Source organism: Anoplopoma fimbria, chromosome 10, assembly GCF_027596085.1.
Source record: "Anoplopoma fimbria isolate UVic2021 breed Golden Eagle Sablefish chromosome 10, Afim_UVic_2022, whole genome shotgun sequence".
Taxonomy (NCBI): domain Eukaryota; kingdom Metazoa; phylum Chordata; class Actinopteri; order Perciformes; family Anoplopomatidae; genus Anoplopoma; species Anoplopoma fimbria.
In genome coordinates, this window is record NC_072458.1 from 5,706,639 (window position 1) to 5,726,679 (window position 20,041).

General features: G+C 43.2%; 1 protein-coding gene across 2 annotated transcripts in view; it reads left to right on the plus strand.

Annotated features, from left to right (window-relative positions):
* Window positions 1-18,841, plus strand: part of atxn1a (ataxin 1a) — a 26,040-nt gene extending 7,199 nt beyond the window's left edge. Inside the window, exons 1-3 of one of the 2 annotated variants that reach the window (XM_054606087.1) lie at window positions 5,549-5,614; window positions 12,575-14,881; window positions 17,432-18,841. In XM_054606087.1, the coding sequence (XP_054462062.1) occupies window positions 13,028-14,881; window positions 17,432-18,025 (2,448 nt within the window). In that variant the 5' untranslated portion in view covers window positions 5,549-5,614; window positions 12,575-13,027 and the 3' untranslated portion in view covers window positions 18,026-18,841. Of the gene's footprint in view, window positions 1-5,548; window positions 5,615-12,574; window positions 14,882-17,431 lie in introns of those variants that run through there. The other variant, XM_054606086.1, reaches the window with a different exon arrangement.
* Window positions 18,842-20,041: the final 1,200 nt, after the last annotated feature.

The window sequence follows — 20,041 nt, forward strand, 5'->3', positions numbered from 1 at the left end:
CCACCACTCCTTCATCCACACAATGCCAGCTGACATGCTCATTCATGCCAATTAGTGCCAGTAGCCAGCCTATGCCTATTACAGCTGTTCACCTTCAGAGCACACAATAGTATGGCTCTCTGTCCTATATGTGGACACATGCAGGCACCATTAGGAAGTGTGTGTGTGTGTGTGTGTGTGTGTGTGTGTGTGTGTGTGTGTGTGTGTGTGTGTGTGTGTGTGTGTGTGTGTGTGTGTGTGTGTGTGTGTGTGTGTGTGTGCACACGGAAATAAAGCAGCATTAGTCTACAGTAGTGTGTTTATTACCATTTGTCTCCACAGGCAGGCTGTGAAGGCTGTTTAGCACCGTGCTCTCTGCAGCCCCTCAAAGTCACACATCCCACACCTGTCAGCCTGTCCTCCACCTGACTGGAGCTAAGAAATGATCACACTTAACGTCTTCTGATTGAAGGCTTAAATTTCTCACCATGTCCCACCCACGTGAAAAGGTCGTGGGAGAACAAAATACGAGGTGTGATAAACGTTAAAGAGGATTTGCTTTGAATTAGCAAATACAAATTGACTTTTTTCTTGTTATGAATAGTGATAAATCATCATATTAAATCAAAAATGAATACAACAGTTAGTTTGAGCCCTAGCCGAATGCAAAAGGGAATATCTGACTATTCTTAATACAAATATGTATACTATTAGAAAAATGAAAAAGATGCTATGATCACATAAAAATTCAAAACATAATGGGTTTAGATTCTAAATTTATTTAATTTCAAAATATTTGATACAGATTTGTAGATTTTTCAATCGACCCATTACCAAAAATGACCAATGAAAAGCCAAATTTAATTCAATTAAGTCGTTTTTTAGCTGAGGAAAAATATTCTACAAACTCCCATCATATCTCACATCATGGCCTCTGCCCTTTAAAGACTTGTGGAGAAATATTTCCGTGTTCTTGATTACTGATTGAGCTGTCGCTGTTCGTGCTAAAAATAGCCGTGCAATTTCTTCATATTTCAATTTTTAAAGTGGCTAACATAGTCTTTTACTACATGTGAGGGTCTTATGTTGTAGGAACAGACAAAGGACTGATAGCTGTGTTAGAGTGAATCAAAGGATGGTGTGATGATGAATGGAGATTGAGTTAAATTGATCTGTTCCTCTTTTCTGTCTTTTCTCTTTTCCCTTTTTCTCCCTGCAACTGCCTCCCTTCCTACATTTCTCTCCTACTCCATTTTCATGCCGGAAAACACATTCTCTGAACAGGATAACGTACTGTATTGTCTTTGAAATATTGTTTGGGTGTTTATGTCTGCCCTACCCTTGAATGCGTGCGTTGGACTTTTGCCTGCATATTTGTGTGCGTCTGAATGTCTGCTATGACTGCTATTGTCTGTGGGCGTTTGTGAATACATGCATCGTACGCGTGTGAAAATGAAAGAGTGAGAGAGCATCAGTTCGTGTTTGTGTGCCCGTCTGAATGCATATCTGTGCGTGTGTGTGTACTCAGTAGGATTATACAGCAATAGAGGAGCTTAGCAGTGATTTGCCCATCCATTCCAGTCCCTCCCTAATCCTGCACACATATACATGCAGACTTCTTTGTGTGTGTGTGTGTGTGTGTGTGTGTGTGTGTGTGTGTGTGTGTGTGTGTGTGTGTGTGTGTGTGTGTGTGTGTGTGTGTGTGTGTGTGTGTGTGTGTGTGTGTGTGTGTGTGTGTGTGTGTGTGTGTGTAGCAGGGATCTAATAGTGTGTGTGGATTAGTAGGTTTGTGAATGGGATGTGGCTCGGGTTGAAGTAGCGCACTACACTGCCAGCAAGTGAACGCAGCCTGGCAGAGGGCTTGTGAGATATTTGTGTGCAGGACTCAGAGGGCACTGTTAAACATGATTACGTAATGATTACACAAGGTTATGAATGATAGATTATGAAGGGGAACGTGGCCTCGATATGAGCAAAGGTGTTGTAATAAGGCCGTGCCTTCGTATAGCCGGCCTCGCAGCGATCATTTGTGTGTGTGTGTGTGTGTGTGTGTGTGTGTCGGTATGTGACCATTAGATGGCTCTGCACCTGCTGTCTCCCTCTCTCTAACACACAGAGAGACAGATGGAAAGAAACGGATAAACAAGAGAGCTGAGACTTTTGCCCACAGAGACGAAAGGAAGGGATAGATGGGTAGTGTGTGTGTGTGTGTGTGTGTGTGTGTGTGTGTGATGTTTTGCGGGGGCGACTGAGAGAGCGCTAGGGTCTGTATATAGGTGTGAGTATATATAGAGGCTTTTCATCAGTTTCCTTAGTGACTGGCTCTGACTGAGACAGAGGTAGAGAGAAGAGCAGTATTTGCTGAGGAAGATTTTCTCGCACTTATATTAAATTGATTCCTATAAAAATGAGTTTTGATGTCATGAAGAACCAATTTCTTACATCTTGATTTAGACTTACATTTTACAAGTTGTTTTCCTTTGTTTCTTCCGGTTTTTGGCTCAGCAGAATGCAGCTTGTGTTTACTACAAGTACATCATTTTAATATTTAAAAAAATATATAGTACAGTTGGGATATCTGCATTCAAAAACACAAGTTTCCTGGGATGTATTCAAGGTCCAGCTGTGTAAAAGAAACCTCAGTGATTTTGTGTAATGCTAATAAAAACCTGTAGTGATGAAGTAGAGATGTAAATAATGAGGAGGTGACAGTTTATAAAAAAAAATTTAAGCTCAGGGACAATACAACATTTTACAACTCGATATTACCAAGTTATGACCAAGTGGTGATATTCTAGATATTTAGTGATGGTCTGCCGTTATTAACAACCGAGACGGGTTCCTTGGTGGAAATGGTTGCACAGAATGTGAAGAATTTCAATATTTATGTGCGTCTAGAGATTTGGGATTCAGGGTGGACGATTTCCGGATACGATGGAAAGGCGTTGAAGTGTGTCCACCTCGGCTGGATCGAGAATGTTTTTAAAGACAGACCAGCTGAACAAAGACTTTACAGAGACATAACAAAAATCACCATTCAAAAAACAGTCTTTCATAACTCCTTCTCCGCCCTTGCTCTCCCTCTCTCTCTCTCTCTCTCTCTGCTTTCACTTGATGGCAGATTGTAAACAAACCCACACAAATGAATTATGATTAAATGCCGAGAGGCTCCAATTAGCTGCCAAGGCAACGGAAACGACTGTGAAACAATACACAGTCTGGTCTGGATTCTCTCAGTGTCTTCTGATCCGGCTTTCTGTCTGTGTCTACTTTTAATGTTTTTATTGAGTCTCTCTATTTGTATATTTTGTATCATTCTGCGTCTCTATGTCCTGGTCTCTTACTTTCGGCTATAATTTAGTTTTTAATTTAATTTATTTTTATAACTCAATAGAGACAATGCTGTATTAGTTTGTTTGCAATGTATACAAATGGTTAATAAAAGATCGACATCTTAAAAATGTCAGGAATTCCCAAAGTCCCTCTAAAACATATTTCAAAAAGAAGGAGAAAGTTTTTAAAACAAATACTAAACCGGTTTAGTTTCAAAACAGGATGGATCTTTTGTGATTTCTTGGCACAACTTTGTAGCAAATCAGGAACTGTTATCTTTAACAACCAATAAAGAATTGAACAGCATTTACAGAAAGTCAAACTGTCCCAACCACAAAGGCCAAGAAGAGAAACAAAGCAAAAAAATTAAGTTGAAAAAGGAATTTATCACATCATCGCACTGAGTGCTTATCAACAAAAAATGCCTTCCAAAGTCAAATTTTAAAAAGCACAAAGGACTCTCAGATTACCACTTTTAAATCCTCTTATCCAGCTGAGCCTCTCTGGGTACAATTTGTTAGTTTTTTTTAGTCCTCTTTACCGCATTAAAAGGACACTTTGAAATGTACTCTGCCCTGAAGTAGTTAAACACTCCATGAATATCCAATGTTGAACACCAGGATTGAAATCAAGCTGACAGGAAGACCAACCAACACAAACAGGATGTGTTTTTAGTGCATGTTTAGACCCATAGAGTCCAGTGGGAATCACTACTATTCTGCGTGTGTGTGTGTGTGTGTGTGTGTGTGTGTGTGTGTGTGTGTGTGTGTGTTAACGTCTTATGAATGATTACTCTCTTATTCCCTGTGCGTGCTACATCGCTTAGCATTGAGGAGCACATTTCATCTATATTTACTTCCAAATGGTCTTTTAACTAGGTCAGCTAACTAACGGTGAAAGACTGCTGCACGCTGTCAGTGAGGGGATCAGTCATGACATCTAGTGGTTGAAAGCAGGAAGTGCAGCCCAATGCATACTGTGTCTGCAAAAAGGGGAAATAGATTATGTTTCTTCTGGCATTGATCTATTTCCCCATTATGTGAATATCTGTATTGGTGACACATACAATCCTGAAACCATTTGTCAATTAACCAAATTGTTGATTGACGGAATATTAATTGATAATTGGTTAACATTTATCAACTAAAAATGCCCAACAGTAACAACTCTGGTTAAAGCTTCTCTAATGTGAGGATTTGCTGCTTCTTTTCTGCTTCATTAATCTGTTGTAATTGTTTTGATTTTAAGTTAAAGATCTGGGTTTTACACTGTTGGTTGGATAAAAAATAGTTTTCAACTATTGCTCGTCATTTTATCGGTCATAATAATCAATAAAAAAAAAAATATGTAGAAAAAAAACAGAAGATCAATCATAGTTTCAACCCCAGATACGTGTATATTTGTTTGTGTACGCGAGTAGTCCATGTGCGTCTTCCATGAACTCTCTGCCACTCTATAATCTCTACTGCTTACCCCCCCCCCCTCCCTTATCTCTCCCACACTCCCCCTCTCGGCCCTTCTCACTGTAACAACCTCACTCTCTCGTCCTCTTTTTCGCTGCTTGTAAGCGGTCTCTGGGCGTGCAGCCAGCTGGCGTGTGTGTGTTTTTTGAATGAATACCTGATGAAGTTGGCCGAGCGAACCGTGGGAGGGGCCCTGTGAGTGTGTGTGTGTGTGTGTGTGTGTGTGTGTGTGTGTGTGTGTGTGTGTGTGTGTGTGTGTGTGTGTGTAGGGCAGACAGTGTGAGAGCTCTGGCTCGTATTCAGCCCCTTGCATAATACACGTTGGAGCTCTGCATGCGGGACTCCCTCCCTGTGGGCGTGTGCAAGTGTGTGCTAGCAATTTTGTTTGTGTGTGTGTGTGTGTGTGTGTGTGTGTGTGTGTGTGTGTGTGTGTGTGTGTGTGTGTGTGTGATCACCTGAGCGCCGTGTGTCAGCGGTAGTGAGGGAGCTTCCTGCCTCGCTGTCAGGATTTAGGAGAGGGCTGTTGGCCGTGTGTGTGTCTGTGTGTGTGTGTGGGTGTGTCTGTGTCTGTGTGTGTGTGTGTGTGTGTGTCTGCGAAATGTGTGTGTTTAGGTGGGGGTGATTGAGAAAGGCCGAGAGCAGTTTGTAGCAAAAGTCCTCTGAATCTGCTCGGGATTTTCCGCTTGAGGGGGAGAGAGAGGGAGAGAGGGAGAGAGAGGGAGACTCAGGGTGCTTTACAAGGGCCACGGCAGAGCAGGAGGAGAGGGGAGAGAAGGGAGAGAAGGAATGAGAGGGGGAGAGAAGGCATGCTGCAGAAGTGGGCTACTCATGCTCCCCTGGTAAGTACACTTCTCACAGTTTTTTGCGCTTGCTCTGAATGAAGTGTGTGTGGGAGAGAGAGAGAGAGAGAGAGAGAGTCAGCATATGCATGTGTGTGTGTGTGTGTGTGTGTGTGTGTGTGTGTGTGTGTCCAAAAGCTTGTCTTGTTTTATCACAGTATGTCATTTATAAGTGCGTACTGCGTCTGCCCTAGTTTTTCCTACAACCGTCGACGCTCGTTTTCAACCATTCGCTCGTGTTTCCCCTCCCTGATTCTCTCTTTCTCTTCTTTCTTTCCTCTTCTCTTCTCTTTTTCCCTCTCTTCACACATTTCTCCCATTCCTCTCTTTCCATTTGGCCCTTTTCTTTCTCAGGCTCTCCCCTGGCTGTCTGTCTGTCTCCCCCCCAGGGTTATTGAGGGGTGAGAAAGTGCAAGTCATGCAACACTGCCTAAGTGTTTGTTTTCCAAAAGAGACTCTCACAGTCATTTGTTTCTCTCCATCTCTGTCTCCCTTTGTTTGTGTAACTCGTAACCACTCTCTCCCTCTCGCTCTTGCTTCTCTTTTTCTCCCCCCCTCCTCCCTCTCCTCTTCCCCTGCATCTCTAACTCTCTGTCTCCATCTGTCAATGGCAGATCCTCCATTACTCCCTCACTATCTGACCATGCTCCCGTTTGTGTGTGTGTGTGTGTGTGTGTGTGTGTGTGTGTGTGTGTGTGTGTGTGTGTGTGTGTGTGTGTGTGTGTGTGTGTGTGTGTGTGTGTGTGTGTGTGTGTGTGTTGTGTTTTGTTGTTTTGTTTGTGTAATCACTAGCGGACAGTGACAGGGAATAAAGTGGCAGCCTTGTCAGAGTTCCCAGTCTGGCAAGGGTCCCTGTACCGTGCACGCACATGCACACACATATGCCGACACACACACACACACACACACACACACACACACACACACACACACACACACACACACATGCAAACACACAACCCTCACTAATGCAAAACCACACGGGAAAAAAGCTACGGAGAGACATAGAGGACGAAACAGAGAAGTAGAGAGTGAGAGAGAAGTATAAGCCTGCAGCAACACTGTACTTTCCAGCTGCACTATATTTAGCAGTGAGATGACACTTTCACGTTGGACTATTCCCTTTGATCATGATTATGATTATGACTGGGCAATCTGGCACACACATGCACACACACACTTCAAATGCACCAGACATTTAGGCCATGCATATCACTTCTTTTATTCATTTATCTAAATGCTTTTGCAGACAAACGAGCGACATGCAAGTTACTTGATGACAAAACAAAGTATATATTTCTTTATAATTCTCTATCATATTCTGAAATGAAATCCTTAATAAGCAAACATTCATTGTGTGCTTATGGTGTGTCCGTGTGTGAGAGTGTGTCAACTTTAGTGGTTTTCATGTTTTGATGTTTCCCTCAAGCTCAGCCTGTGATTGATGGTGCTTGACACCTCAACAAAAAAAACAAAAACATTTCCAGTTCCCCTTCCTCGCTCTCGGCCCCCAGCTCCACTCCTGATCACTGTAATTGTCATTACAGGAACATTCTTAAAGTAATGCAATACATTGTTTGTAGACTGGACATACCGGCATATAATTATAGATCATGCTGTTGCTGCTGACAACTGACGCTGATTGCAGCTGAGTTGATAGCGTCAACAAAAAATACAAGAAAGGTTTAACTCTGCATTTGTTGAGTAGAAGTGTAATGTCAGTGTTTTTTCACAAAGCTTGTATGTGATTTAATGATAATGTTGCATACCATCATAACAGTGTTCTGTATATAGGCCTGTGGGTAGATACAACACATTTTTTAAATATATGTCCTGTTTAAGACCATTGCATACATTTAATGCAGAGAAACCCACGACTTTGAACCCAAAATGTATCTTTGAGATTATACATTTATTGGCTGTTCAGTGAAGTTTAGGAAGGATATCAGCTGCTTAGCAATATTCTGTAGAACACAATATTTGTGTCTTTGAACGTCCGATGCTGCCGTAAACATTTCGTAATGGTTTAAAATGACCATAGTAACAGTACTGTTGTCCGTTCTGTTGCAAAACTGGCGCCATAAAGGCCGAGCAACCCATTACTGCTTGTTTTATGAATTATAAATTGTCATACAGGTTAAAACCATCAGCTAGAGAGCTTGGTTTGATGTGTATTACTAGATGACTGTAACATGTAACTTTGAAAATGCATAATTGACACATGAAAGATCAGTTTGATTCTGTCTCCCTCCCTTTTAATCACAAACATCAAACGATGTGAGTACTTTACGAATCATCTGGTGTGTGTGTGTGTGTGTGTGTGTGTGTGTGTGTGTGTGTGTGTGTGTGTGTGTGTGTGTGTGTGTGTGTGTGTGTGTGTGTGTGTGTGTGTGTGTGTGTGTGTGTGTGTGTGTGTGTGTGTGAGAGAGAGAGAGAGTGAGAAGGAAAGAAACCTGAGAACCTCCACTGTTTTGCCCGTAGAAGGACAGTAGTATAGTGCATGAGGGAATGATTCAGGTTACTGACTCACATGCACACACAGCCTTCGGTTGGGTGGATCATTGTATTTGTGAATGTGTGTGTGGGCGTATGTGTGTGTGGGCGTATGTGTGTGTGGGTGTATGTGAGACAGAGAGTGGTAGAGGGAGAGAGACTGAAGCACATGGAGGACAGATGGCTTGGGTTACAGGTCATCTGATATCAACACACAAATTCACTCACACACACACACACACACACACACACACACACACACACACACACACACACACACACACACACACAGGTGCAGACTCAGCGAGTCGATTCAGGTGACATCGCTTTTCAGTGAATCTGTGTTTGAGTGTCAGTTTCAGTGAAGCAGTACTCTCTCTTTTTGTAATGTAGGTCAGTTGAGTTTGCCTCTCCTTCTCTCCTCATGTCTCTGCGATGCGTCCCAAGCGTTACAAACAACTCCATGCCCCTTTGCTGCTTCTCTTTCACCCCATCGATCCTCCTCAGAATCGTCCTTCATTAACTGTTTCTGTAGTTTTTGGTTCAAAATACGTTTACCACCCTGCATGTTGGAAGGGTTAATGAGGAGGGAAAGTAGCCCTCAGCGAAGTCTGAGCCGAGGAGATTAAAGTGAGTTTGAGTCTTTTTCTCTTCGTTCACTACTTCTTCTCCTTCACTCTCGCCACAGTCTCTTTTGCTCTCTCACAAACTGACTGCAAGGAGGCTTAAAACATTTTGTTTTTTCTCCAAGATTATTGTGTTTTTGTTTGTGTGTCTGGATCCGACCCTCTGCTACTGCAGGAATTTAGTTGAAGCTGCTCTTATCAATATTTCAATATGAACAATGAGTCACATGACACACACTCACACACACACACACACACACACACACACACACACACACACACACACACACACACACACACACACACTCATACAAACTCACACACATACACACACACACAAACACACATGTATATATAATAACAGATGTCAGATGTGACATATTAACTTCATACAATAATAAAATGTCGTTGTCTTGTTTGCTGCTTGTTTTTGATGCCCCCTCATGGCTAAACATTGGTTAATGCAGGTTAAAGTTCTTTTTTTCCTATGTTGAAAATCTGAAGTTCCCCTTGTAAAACATACCACTTATGTTGTAGTAGAAGTAGTGTACGCCCCGTCTGTTGCAATAACAATCTAGTTTCTAGCAATCCATGCTTATCACACACACTGTATGTAACAGCAGCTCCATAATACATCCCATTATATACAATGCATATAATGTTTCTCCTGTAATTCTCAGAACTCTTTTTCACATGCCAGAGTGAGCTGTCAGATTGAACGTGCGTCTCTCTTAAGATAAAAGCAGCCATAGATAGCAGGAGGAACAGATCTGCGGCTGGATGTACACACACTGTCAGTGGTTGATGTGACAGCTGATATGAAATGTCTCTGATCTCAGAGCTCTCAGACACATAATAATTATCTTATCTCAAAGTGTAATACAAGCAACAGCTTGTGGAATACAACTTTGGCTTATATATTTTTTATACTAACTATACCCACTGTTATTTTATGACACAGCATGAGCAGTACGTTCTATGAGTTGCCATACAGCAGAGACAAGTAGAAGATGAATGTGAAAGGATGCCAAGAGAGAAGAAGCAAAGACATTGAGGGACGATAAAGAACATAAAACCATTAGATGGAAGAATGATAACTGAGAATGGAGTCATGAAGAATGAGAGGTGGGCAGGCTGAGGCAGGAGAGGACTCGAGAGGAGGCAGAGTAAAGGAGGGAGACGCAGAGTAAAGTGCATATCGGCGCTAAAAGCTTGCCAATCAACAGCACCTCTCAACACATCTCTGAGTCATACCTGCCTGATTAAACAGATGGTGCGTGCCTGAAAAAGTGTGTATATGTGTGCGTGCTCACTACCAAAAAGCAAAGCGTGTGTGTTATTGTACTGTATGTGCATGTACATTTTGAAAATGTGTGTTTACTCCTACGCCTGTCTCAGCAGTTGTGTTATAGTAGCGATGCGACACCTCTTAAATCACAGGAATCTGCTTGAGATGCAAAATGTCCCTCGTCCTACAGAACACACACACACACACACACACACACACACACACACACACACACACACACACACACACACACACACACACACACACACACACACACACACACACACACACACAGTTGGTTCAATTGGTATCCCTTGCAGGAATTAGCCAATAAGCCTTTTGGATGTCTCGGAGGTGTGGACCTTTTCACTCTGGTTGAAAGATTAAATTTGTTGTGGCTTGGCAGCTGCAGAGATCAGATAATCAGAGTCATCACTAACACAAGAGGCCATGTTATGTGGTCTAAGATTATATTCTGGGATGTTATCAAACCAGTTACATAAAAGGCCGTTTACAGATTCTCAGTGTTTTGAAATGCACAATAATAAATGCATCAATCCACTGTTATGTCGAGATACTTCCACTACAGTGTGTAGATATGTTTCTCATATCCTTAATCTACCATCTAACCACAATAACTTTTTATAGAATGTATACTGTCATCACCTTTTATTTCTATGTAATATAAAGTATCGGGCCATCCACATTTTTTAAGTCCATCATTTTCTTCTTCATGGACTTTGGATAGACCTTCTGCAGGTAGTTCACGCTATAAACTGTCGGCTGGATTTCCCATGTTTGAGGTGGTTGGAAACCTTTGTTCCCTATTATATTTTTATATACTTATTATGGTAATGCTCGTATACTTCTGTAAGTTTATTTCACAGTTGCTCAAAAAAACACTCTTGACATTGTAAACCCACTGACTTTGCAAACTCTTAATGAGACAAATCTTGCATTGCAGTCAGTGTGTTGTTGCCGTAACGACAGCTATGCTAGCTGAGCATTTCTAGTGTGCGTGTGATGCGTGTCAGTCAACTGATACTCTGCTTTCTATCAAATGTGTGTCTTTCAGTCTGACAGTGTGTGTGCTTTTGTGCCCTAAGTGAAAGAGAGTGTGTGACTCGAGCTGTGTGTCAGGGAAAGAACACGTGTCAGCATAATTGAATATGTCCAGGTGTCAGTGTTTGAGTTATCAAGGTGGTATGTCGCTCAGTGTGTGTGTGTATGTGTGTGTGTATATGTGTTTGTGTGGGCGTGTGCTCGAAATGCTTCTACATTATTTATGAGATTCACACCAAGCTTTCCTTCTTTTGCAGCAGGGGGTCGTTGCTAACAGATGGCACACACACACACACACACACACACACACACACACACACACACACACACACACACACACACACACACACACACACACACACACACACACACACATGTACACACTCACACATAACTTACTGAGTAAAGCACATGCTTGTTTTAGATGTCCAAGTACAGCAGGTGCTGGAAACTTCTTGAAATTGTTTTGATTATTATTATTTTGATTATTATTATTATTATTATTATTATTATTATTATTATGGGTGCAAGCTTCTGAAAAACCATAAGAACTGCTTAGATTATTATTTTTTTTATTATTTTCTTATTCAATTCTTTTGCTCAACCACTGTTGAGGCAATAGCAAATGAATCACCTGCGACTTTTACAATGCACTCTACTGATACAAGGCATGACTTCTTTGTAGCCATTTTCACTTTTTTAAGTCATTGGTTAACTTGCTGGATTTGTTGTTGCAGCGCATCGTTTTGTCAACTCATGGCCTTTCTTTTTTATCCTTCAAATCAATTTATTTTGCTTGTACCCTGAATTTATTGTCACAGAGCATCCTTGCATTAGCCCATGGCCTCATTTTTGATTTTGGAGCTGTTTGTTGAGCTGTTCATTCAGCTATTGTTCATTTTGTTGGCTCACGGCCTGTTTGTCGACCTTCATCACAGTAAAGATGTCCCTGAAGAGTTTTTCTTGAGCAGTTTGTTGTGCTCTTGAATTTCTTGGCACAGCACCTAATTTTGCTGCTCCACAAACTATGTGTTGCTATTCATTTTCATGGTCTGTGTCTGCTGCATCATGTGTCTCTCTCCCAGTCCTTGAATCGAATGTACTCCCGTTTGCAAAAAAAATCCTCTAGTGTAGTTTCACTTGCTATATAGTGATTAATAAATGGTAATATAACCAATTAGTCAAAGGTTTGGATCTACATTTACACTGAAGGCTCAAATCATGAGACCGCAAGCAGCAGATCTCCTTTGTAGCACTGTATATTGACCAGGGACACTCACTGTACTACGCAGTGTATTTCAATGTGTCATCTTATTTCATTTTCATCGAAAAACAATTATCTGATGTACTTGTGCAGTGTTAGATGCTAAGAATTTCAAGGATCATTGTGGTTGCCGTTTAGGTGAAAACAAACTGCACTGAATTTAACTATTCACCTGTTTGAGAACCACACCTTCATCCTAACAGTCTTCCAATCTCTCTCCTCCACAGGATTGTGCTGGGTGTGGGCAGGACTGCTTTTACAAGGAAATGATTCCGCATGAAGTGCGACGCACTCGGCCCCCCGTCGTCCTCGGCGGCAGCAACAGGTGTGACGTCGTGACTCTCTCCCCTATCACACTGAGCCCACCCTTCAGCCGCTAAAGACCTCTGGACCAAACAGACCGCCCTACCCTCCCCTCTAACCACCCCTCCATATCCACTTCTTCATCTGTAATCCTTCCTCACCTCCTCACTGAATAGAGAGAGAAAGGGAGAAAAGATTAGGAAAGATAATTCATAGCTAATTAAAGCGAGACAAGGTTCCAGATCAAATGTGAGAAAAAGGAGGCAGGAAAGTGAAATATAAAGTCAGAGACAGAGAGAACAAAAAAGACAGACAAAGCTAAAGAAGGCCAAAAGTTAAGGAACAAGTACAGTTTAGGGAGAGGAGGCAAAGTCAGCATGAAGTCCAACCAGGAACGCAGTAATGAATGTCTGCCCCCAAAGAAGAGGGATTTCCCCTCAAGCACATTACCATCTGACCATCGCTCACCGACCATCCCAGCTGCCAGTGACAGCCAGCGCACTGAGAACGTGGCCTGGCTGGCCAGTGTGCCTGGTGGGAACGAGAGTGCCGTAGGTGGACACCGTAGCTCCGGTCAGTCGGAAGGCCTCCAGAATAAAATCCTCTACTCCACGTCAGACTCTTCATCCTCCTCTTCCTCGCTGAGGCTAGTCTCATCTCTCCCCGCGGTGTACACGTCCCCCCTGTCACAGTCCACCGTCGGAGGAACTGTGCATTACGCCCAACTGCCTCCCAACCTGCAGTTTATAGCCTCCCCCTACACTGCCCCGTACGCCGGCTACATCTCCCCTCAGCTGCTCCCTCCTCCTCCGCCGCCTCCCCCACTCTCCTCCTCGTCCTCCTCTTTGGTCGCACAGAGACACTCACACGCAGAGACAGTCTGCGCTCCTTCGCATGTCTCCAAGCACGACCAGCAGAGAGCATCCGCGGCACGTGCCTCCATGCCTCCGCCCTCTACTGACCTCGCCCCTCACTATGTTCAAATGTCGACCTCTACACGGACTGTGCCGTCGCCTCATTACCAAGCGGGCAGCCACCTTTCTCCCCAGTCACTGCACCCCCACCACTCTTTGGGACATGGGATGTCCCAGCTTGTGGTGCATTATACGGACGGACCCACTAGGAAAGAGGAAGGTGGCTCCAGACCCAGAGAGCTACACAATGGAGAGCTGGAAAGGGGTCGGCGGTATGGTGCGTCCCCAGACTCCGGCCTCTCTAAGCCGGGCGGCAAATCCCGAGATGCCATTTCGTCTTTGTCCTCCTACGAGGCCCGACATCTGGTTCTGCATTCAGACTACTCCACTCACGATCCCTCAGGGCTGAGAACATCTTTCATGCTAATGCCCAACAGCCATGGGGACCACCAGATGGTGCCACCCAGACCCAGCCATGAGAAGCTGACGACCTCTGCCCCCGCACACCTGGATAGAGGTGGCATCCTCCTGGGCAAGCCTGTCAATCGCACACCCTCCTCCTCCTCCAGCACATCCTCCTCTTTCACGTTTCCGCCCCCATTAAGTGTCGACAGCCTGAAAGCTGCTGTCCGCACACAGTCGCCCCAGACCGTTATCCAGACCACCCACAGCGCTACAGAGTCACTGTCAATGGGGCTCCCCTCCACCATCTACCCTCAGCCGCCCATCATCGGTTACATTTCAGGGGGCAACGGGAGCCAGCACGCGCCAATCAGCTACCACACCAGCCTACAACAACACTTACTCATTCCTGGCGCCCAACCGGTAATTATCCCCGTGAGTGGAGGTGGAGTCACCACATTGGAACCTGTAACGTCCCACGTAACGTCATCTACCCAAGCCGCACCGTTTCCTACCACACTCCCACATACGTACATCGCCGCCGCCGCCCCCAAAGGAGAAACTCTAGAGCCCTCCGGTGCCTCCTATCTCCAGACCACTTCGGGTGCAGTGGTCCAAGCCCAGCTTCATCTCCCCGTTGTTCCCGCTCCGCCCGGGCTGGTCGCTCCTCCTCTATCATCCAGTACGGTGTTGCCCCCCTCACTCCCCCCATATTTCATCAAGGGCTCCATCATCCAGCTGGCGGATGGGGAGCTGAAGCGCGTGGAGGACCTGAAGACGGAAGACTTCATCCAGAGTGCCGAGATCAGCAGCGAGCTGAAGATCGACTCGTCCACAGTGGAGCGCATTGAAGGGAGCCACACCTCACACAACTTTGCTGTGGTTCAGTTCTCTGTTGGTGAGCACCGTGCACAGGTGAGAGACGGAACAGCAGCCATTGTTAAAGGATTAGTTTGACCTTTTGGAAATGCACCTTTTCACTCTCTAAATAGAGTGCATTAACTATTGAACTATAGCCAGGAGTCGGCTATCTTAGCTTAGCATAAACAGCAGCACCTCTAAAGCTCTCTAATGAACAACATTTAATCTTGTTTTTTATTCTGTGTACACAAATTGAATCCCTGAAGAAAAACATTTTGTTTGTGTACAGATCAATGACACATGTTATTTTTGGAGGCTTCAGAGGTGCTAGTAGTAGCAATGTATTTCACAACTTTGGAGTCGAGCTCTTTCGCCGTGCATCCAGTTTTATGCTAAGCTAAGCTAAGCTAAGCAGCTCTCAGTGCTGTCTCCATTGTTAATACACAAAAAAGACATAACATTTCTTTCTACAATCAACACTTGAAATGATGAAGGCACTTGCAAATGACAAGGTAGTACAAAATGTAAACCATACTTTGGTGTTTCATTTTTTACCTCTTTACTTAAGATTTCATTAAACTTGTTTTTTTTTTTCTTTTTACAAAAAGTACCAAAACACTGGCAACAAGAAAGATCTTGGGTTCTTCCTTGTTGCCAGTTTGAGATTGGTATTGATCTTCTCATCTAACTCTATGCCAGAAAGTGAAACTATTCCTTTAATGCTTGTTCTTGATGTGATTTGACATGATAATGGTTTGTGATTTCATTAGAGTGCTAAAACCTAAAGTCAATTTAAAAGCTCAGTGGAACAACAACTGATTTGATTAATTGTTCAGCTCCTCCATCATGCCCTTTATTGCTTTTTTAATGTAACATTTGGTAGATTGCCGAGCTGATCAGCCCAGGTGTGGTTTGCATCTGTGAGTGTGAAAAAGTGACTTCTCTAAGAAGTCTTTGATACATACTCTTAGCTGGTGTTGTAAATGTTGTATGACAAGTGTTGAGCTGCTCCCTTATTTATGACTCTATTACGGTGAATCTCACGGGACTCTGCTATTCCCTTTGTATTAAGCTCAATGCACTGTGAAGGCAGTCATGTAACAAACATGTTCTTATTATGAGCCTCAGAGAAGTTCAAAGAGTTGAGCGCTGGAATCGACCCATCACATATTCAGTAAAGGCAGAATACGCTGATAGAGTATCACACTTCTGCTACTACATGTAATACTCTACTGTAGTACTCTGAGAGGTTCGATAAGTCACAAAAACCTTGTATTACTTCCATCTCTCAATAATCTCTGAATATCTAATACTACACCTCGAAGTTTCTTTCTATTTTTATGTCTCTGGCTTTACCCAACTACTTCAAACGCACAAACACACACTCACACACACACACACACGAACCCTTCTCACCGTCTTTGAGGGTGTCCATTAAAGCCAGTTAATCTATTTCATCTGTCCAGGCTGCGACTCGTCCACCCACACATCACATTTCTAACCATCTCTCCCGCCCCCGGCTGCTCTTTGATACCGTATCCCACAAAAGGCTGACAGTCTTTCAAAGACGTGGCTCTCCTTAGTTTCTTTTCCTGCGAGGTGGTAGCAGCTTTAAATCCACACTCGGAGGACTTACTCTGAGAAGTTTAAAAAAAATGATATAATACAGAAGGGAAAACATTGCCTGTCGTTTGCTTTTAGAGGGTGTTTGATACATCTTACACTTGTATCGTTCTTGACATTGTTCTCTCTCACATTCACTTCCTCACTCCTCCTCTTGTTCAACACACCATCCCTCTGTAAAGTCGCACCACTAAACTCCTCCACTCCCACCTTCTCATTTTCTCCACCATACTTCAGATCTTCCTCCACTTCATCCTCTCTCTCCTCAGGTTTATTTTCTCCCTCTCTCCACCCATCATGTCTGAAAAGCCTCCTCTGCTTCTATCTATCATCTCTTCACTCTCTCATAAATACAAATGATAATGCAGACCTAATCATTATGAAAGCTATGGGGCTCCATACAGAAGTCGGACAGAAGAATATTAAACGCATAAATAAGTTCCATCCTCATTATTGATTTTTGTGTAATGGAGCAAAAGGCTTGAAATATGTTGCCTCTTTGGTCACTAAGACATTGTTCTTCCTCGTGAATGTTTGTATTTCTTTCCTACTGTTATACCAACAATATCCAGCTGTGCCTCTAACAAACCAATCAGAGTTATTACATAATCGCCTTGCTGATCTTAAAGACAGCTTGTCCCAGTTGTTCTTTCATTCAAGCTAAATTTAGACAAACCTAAAGTGCCTGTTATTGTCAACAGGCAACCATCTCTCTATTATCACAAAACGTGATAATAGTTGGTGGCTTCTTACTGTCAGCCAAATCTGATCCAACAAAACCCATACATTCCATATGAAGGTTTTAGAGTGTAAGTTCAATTTAAATTTGGTTGTTTCTTATTTAGTCCTTACTATTTAGTGTTATAGAAAAAAACACTATGGATTTGAAACCAAGTTTTTAGGTGCTTTAAAGCACAGAAAAGGTTTTGTACTGAAGTGTCTCTGTGTTGACGTCTCTTCCCATCATTCACTCTCGTCCAGGTGAGTGTGGAGGTCTTGGTGGAGTATCCCTTCTTCGTCTTCGGCCAAGGCTGGTCTTCATGCTGCCCAGACAGAACTACCCAGCTTCTGGAGCTGCCCTGCACCAAACTCTCCGTTGGCGACGTTTGTATTTCACTCACCCTCAAGAACCTGAGGAACGGATCTCTGAAGAAGACTCTGGAGCTAGCCACCCATGCCTCCGTCCCAGCCTCCAGCCACGGGCTCCTCAAACCCCCCAGAGCTGTCCCAGACGCCCCCCAAAGCTACGTCGGAGGAGGCTTCAGGCACAGCGAGCGGGAGAACGGCATCAGCCAGCGAGGGAAGGGCGGGAATGGGAGCGGAGGGGGCACCAACGTGGAAAACGGGGGTCTCACGTTTGGGGAAAGAGGTTCCGTTTCTAAAGGTCAGGTTGCCAGCGGCGCAGAAGCTGGCGTCAGTAAGCCATCAGGAAGCAGGAAGCGGAGATGGTCCGCTCCAGAAGGGCGAAAGGTAGACAAATCAGAGGAGGAGCCGCCCTTGACCCTGCCAAAACCTTCCTTCATCCCTCATGAGGTGAAAGTCAGCATCGAGGGAAGGTCAAATATTGGCAAGTGAAGGCTAGCAGGACTGTTAAATAAGCGTTGGGATTTGGAAAAAAAAAACATAAAAGGATTCTACAAAAAAAACACATGAATGCCCACATTAATGTTTCATTTGTCTTGGTTTAAAAGTTTTGTTTTCTGTTTTTATTTTTCTATCTTGAATACTGTACTGTAGAGGTACATTTACCCTACATGGTATCACCTTACATTAAGTCCATATAGTTAATAATGTAACAACATTTTTTTCTTTAATAGATGGATTTAATATCACACAAGCAATCAATGCCCTTTTGGTGGTTTTCATGAGATGACATATGTTGAGGGATTTGTGAGGCGTGCTTGATGTTTATTGATGGCTGTGTGGCACACAGGAGCAGTGCTTGATGGCTCTTTTTGGCTGGCAACACAATACAAATGATGTCAATTTCCAATTAAATATGCTCACAGTTTAAGCTCCTGGCTCCCTGTGAGCGGCGAGTGAGGCTACCCAAAAGTTTCCCGCCACCTCTTTGCAGTGCCAGTGGTTTTTACGCTTGGCCACAGGAGTGATATAATGTCAGATGATCATGAGCATGAAGATTTGTGTTTTTTTAATCTTCTAAATCAGAGTTTATGACAGTTGGAACAACACCATTCTCCATGTCTCGAGTATAAACAAACCACGTGTTATTCACAGTATCATCAGAGTGTGCCAGACCTGACCAGTGATGTCATCAGGTGGCGCCAGTGTGCCACGCAAAAGAGAGGGAACAACCTTTGCTCTGTTCAGTGTGATGACGGTGGAGCCTTTACTTTCATCTCGAGCATTTTCACATTTGTTTTCATAACCCCCCCCCCCCCCCCCCCCCCCGTCTTCTATCTCACCAGATAGTTATTTTCAATGATTGTCAAAAACCTTAATCAGGGGTCATTTAGTCCTAGATTGAACCTAGGTGGGTCAATGTTAATGTATAAATGTGAGATACCCTAACCTAATACATACAAGTGCAACACACTGGGTTGGCGAACTTCACTTTAAAAGAAGAAGACTGCATACAATCCTCATTGTGTTTTGATGAATTACTTTATATTTCTTTATGGAGGCTGTGTGAGAGGAACCGAGAGAATCTGCACGTCAGCTCTGAGAGGGTCAGGATGTTTCAAAGCACTTAACACACCTGTCACACTCGCCATACAGCCGACAAATGTTTTTGTTGTCTCTTTATTTACGCAGTACTGTATGTTTTTAGATTATTGTTATTTTTTTTTTTTTTTTTTTTATTAAGACAAGGGTGGAAAGTAGCAACAGCACTTTGTAAAGGTGAAGCTTTTGGAAAAGTGAAGGGGTGGTTTGGTAAAGTGGGAGCGCATGTGCCATTGGATCACAAAGAGAGGGATGATTGTGACAAGTTTTGGAGAAAAAGAAAAATCCAGTTAGTAGGTTAGGTTAGTTATGTTAGAGGAACATTCATGGTGACAAAAAGGAATAAGAAAGATATGATGGTTTTCAGCATGTGAGCTTGCACAGCCTTGCAAAAGTTAGGGGAAAGTATTGGAATGTGTTTTGAAAGTTTTGAATCTGGCAAAAGGTTTGACAGAGAACAGGTCGATGAAATATACCAATGATGTTCTGTACTAGACTGAGAGCATTGATTAGTAGCTCACGCCACAGATTTTTGAAGGGTGTCATATATTTGTAATGCGTGTGCTAGAGTGTGCATGATGCTGGTCCGTGTCTGTCCACACATAAACACACACATACACACACATGCTTACACAAACACAAAACAGTACAGACCATCCCTGAAACTCAACAACCTATAATATGTACTGTATTTAGATGAATGCAGATGCTTTGTGGTGCATATTTGTCCCAACCGCAAAGACACTAGTTGACTGACATTGGATTAACACACACACTGTTAACAGTACAGAGCGCTCTGTGTTGTGTTTGTGTGTGTTAGTGTGTGAGTGTGTGTATGATTGTATGTATACTGTGTATAGGAAAAGGTTATACTCATTTGATATATAGTCGATGCTAAATGTCCAG